The sequence below is a fragment of the Thalia democratica genome, chromosome 5 (assembly GCF_965202585.1).
Source record: "Thalia democratica chromosome 5, ktThaDemo2.hap1.1, whole genome shotgun sequence".
NCBI lineage: Eukaryota > Metazoa > Chordata > Thaliacea > Salpida > Salpidae > Thalia > Thalia democratica.
The window spans coordinates 29069283-29081024 of NC_139169.1; the positions used below are offsets into that span (position 1 = coordinate 29069283).

Consider the following 11742-nt stretch of genomic DNA (forward strand, 5'->3'; position numbering starts at 1 on the left):
TTTTATCAGCTTAAACTGTTTAAATAACTCAGTTATTATTTGGGTTTCCTAGGAAATAAAATAAATTTCCGGACACATAGGACTACCTGCAGGGTTTTTAAATATGATTTTGTAAATATCTCAACTTTGTATGTAAATAGTTTGAATAGTTACAGTTAATATTATAACGTTTTCAATGGCACTTAATATTAAAAATAAATATTTATATTGCAGAGCTTTCACTCTGAGGTAAAAACCTCTGACACGCATATACGTAACTATTTTAATTTTCAAAAAAAAAAGTTTAACAAATACATTTGAAAGTTTCTATGTTAATACTCCCAATGGAAAACTGCTAAGTCATTTGGGTCATAACGAAATCATTACGATCGTGTGGTATAAAATACAAAAATATGTAAATTAACATTTTTTACTTTTAGTTAAAAGGCAAAAAGTACGAACTATTAAATTAGAACCATCAGGTGCAGTCATATCTGCAGAATGGGCAATGAACCACTCGTTTGGTCGCTTCAAACCATTTTACAGCGCAATCCTTGCACAAGAAATGGTTGCAAGGCAAGCGGCAAACTTCTTTCCCATTTTCAAACTCATCGAAGCAAATCTCGCAAGTTTTCTCATCTTCCGAATTTTTAATTGTTCCGGTAAACTTAAACGACAATTCCTCAATTCTTTCCGCTATGACGTGAGAGTTCTCATGACCTTCAACTCTTTTAGTCAGATAAAGTACCGAGTCCTTGTAGTTTGAAAACTTTTTTTTGATCCCGTCCACTGAAATCAACAATTCGTCCACTAAAGTGTGATTTTCAAAGAAATTTTCAAGATCCTCATTGGTCAGTCGGTCTTTTTGCATTATCGTTTTGACTCTTTTCGTAACTTCCCTTATGTTTTTAAGCAAATTAACCCTAATGTAGAAATTGGTTCCAGCGTTCCTCAACTCAATGATCTTTTTAGCATGATGTAGAAAGTTATCCAGCTTGGCGAAATCCTCCAACGAATCGGAACTTTTAATATAAAAAAAACGCACTACTGAATTGTCGCTCAGGCAAAGTTGAAACTGGAACAATTTGAAAAAATCCTTATGACTTTGCATGAAATCATACAGGTCTCTTTTTACGCTGCTAAACTTCTTTTTGTTGTTTTCGACGTTTTGTTTTTTTTCAATCGCAGTTGCTATCCTCTGCAGAAGCTTAGTGCACAAATAAACTGTCATTTCTAGCGACTGAGACGGTTTTGCAACGTATCTACTTCTTTGTTCTTCCACACTGGACATTGTTTTGATTTAAATTCGTTTAAATATAAAATGCTGTGAAGGAAAAGCTTTTCAGCTTATTATTATAACCGCATGAAAAAAAAAAAATTATTAAAAGATCCTATTTCTGTTTGTTTAAAAATTTGTAAACTTAACTATGATTAGTGATTTGTAATTGCCTTTAATATGAATAACAATTAAACTTTATATATTTTGAAGTTAAAACATGTGCTTTATTTTTTTTTACTTAAAAAAACCGTAAAAGCAATGTCTGTTTACAAATTTTGTATTTTTATTCATGTATTTCAAACTTTTGTTTCTTAATTACTCAAGCCATTATTTAAATTTATAATGCATACAAAACTTTTTTTACTTTAAAAAAAATGATTTTTTAGTTTAGATTTTTATATAAATAACTTTGTTTCAAAACTAGAGACTAGACAAAACAGTATAAAAATAGTTCAAAATCATAAGTTTTAACTATATTAAAATGAAAAATTGTAGCAAATAAACAAACAGTTGTGTAGTTAAATTGAAAAAGCATTTTACAGTTTTTTTTTTTTTTTTTTTTTGCTCATTTAATGTATTTAGACAGTATTTCAACCAAAAAAAAAACATGTTATTTTAATGTTAGGCTCAAGTTTCAGCTCTAATTTTAACAACTCATTTTCAAACAGAAAAATTTAAGCAATTAAGTTTGCATTGTTATCTTAGTATACATTAAGATAGTACTACATTCTAAAAAAATAATTTTCTTTTATAGAGGTTTAATACCATTTTAATGGACTTTTTTCTAATACTATAAAGTAAGTTCAAATACACTCCAAGTCATATTTTTTTAAGTACATAAAGTCGGATTTACTTATACTTTTTATCAATTAAAATATCAGCAACGTGTAGCTTAAAGCAGTAATGCTAGTTTAGTTTTAATTAAAATGTAAATTCTCGAATTCCATCATAAAAGGCTCACAAAAACTAGTAGTTATATAAGTTTTAATTTGAATTAACTTAGATTTTTATCGATCGATTATTTGAGATAAAAGATTTCAATTTACTACTAGGATTAAAAAAAGCTTAAAACTTAATTATAACTCTTTAATGTAACTTAAGAATGTCAAATTATCTTATAAATACTTTAAATCTAGTGATAAACGTGTAAATGAATATTTAATTAGTATTTAGTTCATTGCAACTATAAACTAATTCTAAATTTGATTTAACTAATAAATAACAGTAACTGAACAGTACATTAATAACAGTACTTTTATCATAATATATATTTAGTTTTTAGTACTAGCGAAAGCTCTTTTTTCTGTTCAGTTAGGTATTAACTGTATAACTTTTGTAAATATGTATTTACATGTAAAACTATCACAATTTGATTTTTATAAGTTTTGTACAAGGTTATAACATATAATATACTTCCACTTAAACAGAAAATTCTATTTATGCTAGATTAATAAAATTCTATGTACCTAGCAATAAATACTTAAAAACTCTTTAAGTGTTTTAAATTATAAATTTACAAATAAAACACTCGCTAATATGTTTAGTATAATAACAATTTACATAAAAAATAGTTACTTTTAAAAGTAACACTTTTAAGTTAACTAAAATGACTTTTATGTCCTGAGCTTAAATGCAAACATAAAATTATTCTCATTTTGATTATTGCTTTAAATCGATTTAGTAAATTAGTAATACAGCAGTTTTTGTAGTTTTACTATCATTTTTCGTCACCCATGACCCATATTGATGCAAAAGACATAACAACTACTTAGAACTAATCCAATTAAAGATGCGAGTAAACACATTAAGATAGCAAAAAGTTTACCTTGCAATTGAGAAGCGAATTTATTTCAAATGAAATGTACTTTGCTTTATACGTCTAACAAAAATAAACTTTTGGATTGAACATTTTTAATTCATTGTGTTTAAAAAGAAAATTTGTCTTACAACAATAAGTTTAGTTTAAATGTTAAAACAAGAAACTTTAATAAAATGAATAGTTTTCTTTTTGTTTTCTAGTAGACATGTATGTCATTTAAAACTCTTAACTTTTGCTTCTCAAAAACTTGTAATATAGTTCTAGTTAAAGAAAAAAATAGGTTAAATATGTTAGTTACTTCAAACAAAAGTTAAACAATTTATGAAGGAAAGCTAACAAGTATTTAACATTTTCATATTAAACTTAAAATAAAACTTTTCAATGGTTATTTATTTAATTTATAAAATACAGCTTGTATGTTACTCACTTGTACATTACACATACTTACTTTATATCTGAGACAAGTTACTTCATAATTTTACTTAAAAATTTTTTAGTGTTTTGTAACGTTGATATATAAGTTTTCATATGCAACATTGTTGTTTTTCTATGATGAATATCTTTATTACTCGTTAACACAATCATACACATTCCTCGACAATATCTCACTAATCATGCTTTTTTTAAGGTAAAGCTCTTAACTTATCCAAGAAGTATAATTGAAGAAGAAGCAACAAATTGCAAAAAAAAAACTCAAATGCTTACTACATAAAAAGTAATAATTGTCAAAAGATTCGAAATATTTGTTTTAAAAACTAATTTTATTAATTAATTCAAGATTTCCTAAGTTAATTTTCTTTATCGATCACTTTGCAAAAATTAGAATAGCAATCACCTCCTTTACTAGGTAGCTGTTTATTTACATTTTTTACTTTTTGTAGTTTGCTGTTTGACAGTAAAAATCACCGGCAAGAGTATGAACTTTTCCAAGTACTGCACTAGTTTCTACAACAAAAGCAGCACATGTAATTATATACGTTTACATATCTATAAGTTTTTACATTTAACGTTTATTTTCCACATATTTTGTTGTATCTTAACTAGTGTTTCTTAGCTAAAAGGAGAACAGTTAAATTTTATGTTAACGAGTTAGTGTATTTGTTGAATGCAAAAAATAATTTTTATCTTGTTTCTGCCTCTAAAATTATAATAAACTTTTCATAGCTAATCAACAAAACTTAAGATTATGTTACTATTTTTGTTTACTTTTAACTCAAGATAAAAAAGTTGTGTTAATATTAATGTATAAGACAAAAACAATTTCAAGTATTTGTTTTAACATTGGTAGTTGTCATAAACTAAGACTCACTTAATAACAAATTCAGCTTAGTAAAGCAGTTGAGATTTCGTGCTTATTTAATTCGACTAAAAACTTGTTTTTGGATTGAGTTTAGAAGTCTCAGATATACTATTAAAAAACGATAGGGTTTAAGTTTAAGTTTATTTGCTTATTTTTAAAAATATTACTACACTTTCACTTGTATGAGGCATCTACTATTTAATTACTATCACTTTTTTAAAGGCTTTTTAGAATTATTTTTAAAGACTTGATTATAATGTGTAGTAAATCTGACATAACTGTTTCTTTGCCTTCATAAAAGTATTTGTTAACTGAATTTTATGTATTTAAAATTGTTCATGATTTTTATTATATTTTGGAAAAATTAAAAACGCACATCATATAAATTTTAACATGAAAAAAACCTATACTGTGAAAAAGATAATGATTTTTATTAATGTTCCTAAATATTCATAAATATTAAATCATAAACATCGTATAGGTGATAGGCAACGTTAATAATATAGTGAATTAAACAGTTTAATTAAGGATATTTTTTAACTTAAAAATCATGGTCTTTTGAAACGTAAAACGAAACAATTTTGGATTAAAATATATTTCATACTGAAAAGACTTTAATAGTATCTTTTTAATAATAGAAATAAATCAAAGCAAAACTAAATGTAATTTAAATTCAGAAAGACTTATATTTTCAATAAAATCGTACACATCAATATATATAAATTTATTATTGCATCAATAGATAGATAAACTTAAAATAAAACTAATATTAAAAAAAGTTAAAACAAAGTTTACAAGTCTAAAGTGTTTAAACGGTTTTTGTAAAAGTAAACTAACATTAAAAAAACAATATTTATATCTCAAAACAAAGATAAACAAATTGAGATATGATTATTTTAAAAACGTTAAAATATAGAGGATAAACTAATCAAAATATTTGATGCAAAGCACTAAGATCAAATTAAATAGCTTGAATTAAGAAGCTAGCTTTTTTAAAACTTTAGGATGTTTTTTGCGGATGTACAGCAATATTTAAACCATTTTGAAATATTCTGTAATTTTTATATAATTTGATTCAAGTGTGATAAAATTTATTTAAATAAAGAAAGTATACGTTTGTTTCTTTTAAACTTTTTAACAATAAAACCTGAATCGTTAAAAATAAAACAAAAAAATTTCTTTTAGAAATTTATTTGGAGTTTTTTTTTTATGAATAATAAATGAATTGTAAACTAAATGAAAATATAATTTGGATGTTTCAAAATTACAAGCAATATATATTCATTTTGAAATCACCTTTAATTGTATGTAAAATTTCAATTGCTTAAAAATAATTCAAAATGGTTTTTAAGTCAATAATACTTTAAAACAGAATAATAAATGGATAAAATCTCAATTTTTGTTAAAAAATTAAAAAGTTTTAATACTAATAAAAAATTTATAATAAAAATTTTCACTAAAACAGCTTAAAACTCATTCTTGTTCTTGACTTTGGTTACTTTTAAATGGTAGATTAAAAAAAATTTTGTTTAATGTTTTATAAAATTTTAATTCCACGTATAATTAAATAATAAAATTTGTAGCTAAAATAAAATTTACAACTTTCGAAAAATCAACAAACACTGCTGAAATCAACAAACACTGCTTAAATGTTCAAAAAAATAATTAAAAATCTGTTGAAATAGTGTGCTGCACTCGTTTAAATTCAAGTTGATAATTTTGTTAAGAAAATAGTTCAAAATCCATTAATTTTTTTTTTGATATGAAAACAGTTTGATCAAAGAACTTTGACTTGGCAGCAATGAATATCTAAAAATTTTTTAGCAAACTAAATAGCGACATTAAAAAAAACAATCAGCCAAGCTCGACTTTTATAAAACAGTTTTAGTTTCACCAAAATTTAACTTTCACCAAACATAAATAGTGAATGAAGCAACATGTTCAAAAACTTCCAAGTATTGCTGTAAACTTTACGCCAACATGCCAAATTAAAAGAACCTTGACTCCAAATCAGGTAAAGTTATTCAATTACAAATCTAAACTCACCAAACAATTTGAAATGCTGATAAAAGTTAAACAAAAACTTTTAAATAAACTGATTCGGGTGTTAACCAAAACCAATATTTACACAAACATTTTAATGCGACTGGCTACATCGTATGAGAACTTGGTGTCGGTGCATACGTCAGAAGTGGTCCGCTGACCCATTTCACCAATTCCACAGCTTCTGACCCACCCACCGTTGTAGTAGTACAAGTTGGTGACACTGCAGTTCATCAGTGAGATCCTCGACCAACTCTCTATTGGCAGTTGCAGGCATCTGTGGTTGAATTTTTTTTATATGTCTTTACAAAGCATTTTTAAGCAGTTTTCTTAGGTATAACAAAGCTCGTAGAATTTCATAATTCGACAAACAACATGATCTTTTCATTGTGAGATAGTAGGTTTAAAAAGTTAATTGCTACGGAATACATTTTTATTAGTCAAGATTCAAAAAACATTGTAAAACAAAACTTTAATAGTTTGTATTAATTTTACTATGCTGTATTAGAAGTTAAAAATAAATGTACAAGTTGTAGGTAGTATAGATTAGTGGTAGTTTCAGGCATCTAGGTGGATAATATTAAAGTTTAGCTTATTCTTAAGATATTTGTTGAGCAAGTTTTTTTAGCACTCTGTTTGGGTCCAGCTTAAAGAAATTTTATTAGTAGACTGCTTGTCAAACAGGTAAAAAAAATTTAAGATAGCAAACTTGAGTTAAAAGTAAATTTGTAATTAGTATTAAATGCTTGAGCTTTTAATAAAAGTTGAAAACAACTGTAGATAGAACTAAAAAAAGTAAAGGATAATGAAGCAGTCTTTTTATAAAATTCTATAACACCAAAAATGTATAAATACAGAATAAAGTACATCAACGAAGAAACAGTGCTGTATGTTATGTTTAAATATACTGTAATAATAAATGAATCAATTGTATTTTAAGTACAGCTTTTAGCAAAGAGACTTTATTTTCATTTTTTACATTTAAATGGTACTGAGATTAGAGTCTTATAAATTTCTTATGACAATATGTTAAAATAATAGCGTGAATATATATTTTTTAATACTTTTACACCAATAAGTAAACTATAGAATAATATATAACAACAAGCCAGATTAAGTATTCCAAACACTAGATTTACTAATTCATTAGATTAAAACAAAAAAAAAACATCTCAATACCTGCAAATGAAGTAGGCTACTGTCATTGGTGGAGCAAAAATAACCACATTTTTTTCATGTGCACTCATGCAGAACCTCCTCCACGCGTATTCAACTTTGGCCTGCTGCTGGTATATGTTCTGTTGTTCAATGACGTAAGGGTTTTGCAGTGTGATCTTCGGCTGTGAGTAGAATGGAACTAGATACCTGAAAACATCAAATTTACTGCTTTCATTTCAGTAGTAGATTGCTTCAAATACGTTAAAATAAAACAATAAAAGTATACTATTTATTTTAACTAGATAACTAAATTAAGTAAATAGGGTGCTGATGAAAGTACTTAAAAAATATTTGTAGTATATTCAAATACAAAATAGATTTTAAATTTATAAAAAATTTCAATTTTTAGCACCTTTTAATACAGGGTTTTCAAAACTGTTTTCATAACGCCCCCTTTAACAAGACTTTCCAAAAAACAGTTCTAAAACTTTTTTTTGCTCTTCATCACTAACTCCAGAATATCTAGTGTAAGTTTCAAATGATTGCCTTATGCTTCCCCATTTTCAGCTTATGGCCCCCTTAAATCCTAGTCTAGTGTAAGTTTTAAAACTATATTTAAGTACACCTTAGAATTTTTATTTTGCTCTTCATCTTGAACCCCAGAGTATCTAGTGTAAATTTAAAATTAGACTTAAATACGCCAAAGACCTTTTTTTGCTTTACATCATCAACTTCAGAATGTCTAGTGAAAGTTTAAAATTATGACCTTATGACCCCTTAACAAGTCACTGCCGCCCTTTGCAGGTTATGGCCAACCACATTTCTGACCACCTTTGTAAAACATTGGTTTAGTAGAACAGTACAGGAAACTAAATAATTGTTTTTAAAACTGTATGAAACTTAAAAAAAATAATTAGTTCAATTAACTAAATATAAATTTAAAACAAACCAGATAAGAATTAAAGCAAAAGTAATTTTTGGTAATGATTGAATTTAATTTTAAAAGTGGCTTACACAAAACTTTATTTGTATTCATATCAAAAACAAAATAAAACATATAGAAATTTAACTATAAATAAATGTAAATTTGCAAATATAAGTAAAATTTATTGTATAACAAAACTAGACGAATTGAACTAAGCATTATAATAACAATAAGCAATTCATACTATAAAGCATGAAACTATCTACCTCAAAGACTCATGTTCTACTACTTTTCCATCACTCTGGTTCAACCTGCCACTTGCTCCATCAACTGCACCATCTACTTCGAAATGGGGGGCTTTCGAGTCCAAAACTTTTTCTATAAAGTTCTTGAACGAGTTGGCCTCACCATCCGACCACTTTTGGTGCTCTTTGGTTGAAATGGCAGTCAGTGATGGGACATAAATATCCTTGTTGGCCAGAAATTGGTGTCCAAACTCCTTGTCTGTGAGGAGTAAGCGGTCCAGTTGCCTCCTTCCAGTTTTGGTCATTTGAAACTTGAAAGTGTTAAAATTCAGTTGAATATTAAAGTTGTAAAAACATAAATTAAACTGCTTTTTGTGCTAGTTGAACGATACTGTCTGTTCTAAGAGTTTAATACATTTCAAACATAAAAGTTTCAATTTTCAATATGTAGTTGCAATATGGAGCTATTACAATCAAAATTTTTTGTAAATGTTTTGTTTTTTAAATGAAAGAAATGTTTTTTTAAGACTTAACTATGCAAAAAGTAAATAAGTTATTTTAAAATCATAATAAGTATAAGTATAAATGACAAAAAAAAAAATTGATTAAATAAAAAAATTGACCTCAAATTCAATATGATAAATTAATAATCTTAAAAGTATCAAAAAAACCTGCTGTAATATTTATTACTTAGTCCTAAAACTAATACCTATCTTTGCTTAAGCTTTTAAAGTAAGAATAAAGTATGTACTAACTTTAATTTAAATACAAAATAAACTGTTCTTACTATCAGAAATATTGAACAAACTTAAAACTACCTGTACTAAAACAACAGTAGTTTTTTAATCAAATCAACATTTGAAATATTCAAACCTCACTGGTGTTGGTTTCCCAGTCCCACGCATACTCGTACTCAGGCATGCAAATCAGTGTGAGCTTCTTGCTATAGTTAAAGTTTTTGTAATCTGCGTCAACAATACCATTCTTGTCCAAGTTCCTGTCCCATGCAGGTTTGAATTTGGTGTCATTTGCATGGGACTTTTGGGTTTTCATCTTAGTTATTGTGGTTACCACTCCTAAGTAGGACAGTGCTTTGATAGCGGTAATCATTTTATTTGTTAAATGCTGCAAATATTTTTTTATTAAAGGTGATTTACAAACTTTACTTAAAGTGTAAAGGGATTGCCAAAGAACTAGAATGCAGGTATGTTACTAAACTTTTGTATTAACTTATGTTTTTTACACATAACAAACACATTTAAATTTAACAAATAGTTGGGCTTTTAAGTAAAAGAAACTTTGTAGCATTTAAGTTTAGTTGTGAATACTAATCTTATTAATAATCAGACATGTTGGTAAAAATTTTACTTTTGTTATTTATTATTATTTGTTTAGATATGGCCCCAGAAAACATTTTGAGATTTTGAAATGTTTATTAAATTGTCATAAAACAGCTACCAACACATTTAACATTAAACTTTAAGTGTTACAACTCACTAAAGAAATTTTTTAAGAACTAAAACTACATATACACTGATACAATAATTTTATATTACTACCCTCTCACTAATGAATATTTTCTCCTCCTTGCAAAGGTCATTTGAATTTGTCATATAAGAAATTAAAATTAACACTAAAAGACATTTCTAATTCAGTAAACTAATAAATAATATGTTTGTTAAACACTTTTTATTTTTTAAATATTAAAACTAAAAAACTAAATGCTTTTTTCAAATTATATTTAAAAATTAAAGTTTACACAATAATAAATGTTCTCAAACTTTATTTTACATATTCAGAAACTTTCAAGTATTTGAATCGACAAAAACTGAAATTTTGCCAATATTTCAAAAAAAAGGTTTAGCCTAAAGTTTTTAAAATCTAATGAGATGACATTTGGTATTTACAGATTGAAAAATTAATTGTTGGCATAGATCTTTACAATAGATTTCATAGAATTTACAAGACAAACTAAATAAAATTAAATAATTTTTGGAAATGTATGCTAAAAATATTGTATTAAAATTAAACCTATAAACTATCTCAACAATTTACAATATTTTTTTAAAAACTTTTATAAACATAAAATATATTTTAAGATGAGAATAAAAATTACTTATCAAGACTATATATAGCAAGTTCAACCTTTATCTTTATAAGTTGATCTTACTTTGTAAAATTTTACCTTAGCTATTGAACATTAATTAATATTTTAACAAAATTCAAAGTAACTTTAAGAATTACTAAAAGTTGATGTTATCTGGTAAAAGTTTATCTTTATTATAAAATATTTTTCAGACATGTAAGCATAATATATATTCCTTTAAGTAATAAAATACCATCATGTAGATTTTTTCAGCTGGGATAAACTTGTAATATCTTAAATACATAGATTAAGAAAAATTGTTATGAAATGAAGAAAAAATATACTTTGAATTTCATTAATGTATGTTACAATTTTTTATCGAGAATTTAGTTTAACTTTTCCAAAGGGAATAATCTAAAGCTTCAAAATTTTATATTTTGGTATTATCAAATATGGATCTAGTGTCATTAAATTTTAAATTACTTTGTATTTAATTTAACTTAAATAGTTTAAAATTAATTCAATAAATCTAAATACAAAATTAAAATGGTATTGGTACTCTGATTGAAGCTATTCAAACTTTTAACAATTTGGCATAAAGGGCTATCTTCTATATTACGTATAAAAAAAAATTATTTACATTCATAAAAACACTATATAATATTACAATTTTATATTGATATTTATTAAGTTAACTTAAATTATGTTAATGATGATAATTTGGTTTAGCTGACTTAATTTAATTATAATAAGTTATAATGCTTTACTAATTATAATCGAAAAGTAATTAATTAAAAAACTTCCAAAATAACAACTTATCACAAAATAACAACCTTACAAAATAACGAAATAACAACCAAATAATCTAGTTCAAAACAACAAGTTAAAATTATACATCTATTTATAAA

General features: G+C 25.5%; 1 protein-coding gene across 1 annotated transcript; it reads right to left on the reverse strand.

Annotated features, from left to right (window-relative positions):
• Nucleotides 1-6501: 6501 nt before the first annotated feature.
• LOC145836391 (serine/threonine-protein phosphatase PGAM5, mitochondrial-like) lies at nt 6502-9858 on the reverse strand. Its single transcript, XM_082944195.1, has 4 exons — nt 9622-9858; nt 8770-9059; nt 7600-7785; nt 6502-6697 (listed from the first exon to the last, which is right to left on the reverse strand). The coding sequence occupies exons 1-4, from the start codon at nt 9856-9858 to the stop codon at nt 6502-6504; spliced, it is 909 nt and encodes a 302-aa protein (XP_082800321.1).
• Nucleotides 9859-11742: the final 1884 nt, after the last annotated feature.

What these genes read in the sequence shown, in the direction of transcription:
- LOC145836391 (XM_082944195.1), bottom strand. Translation starts at nt 9,858, where the DNA reads ATGATTACCGCTATCAAAGCACTGTCCTACTTAGGAGTGGTAACCACA. An exon ending in GGGAAACCAACACCAGTGAG is followed by an intron (nt 9,060 to 9,621) that starts GTTTGAATATTT and finishes AACACTTTCAAG; the next exon opens with TTTCAAATGACCAAAACTGG. An exon ending in GTAGAACATGAGTCTTTGAG is followed by an intron (nt 7,786 to 8,769) that starts GTAGATAGTTTC and finishes TGATGTTTTCAG; the next exon opens with GTATCTAGTTCCATTCTACT.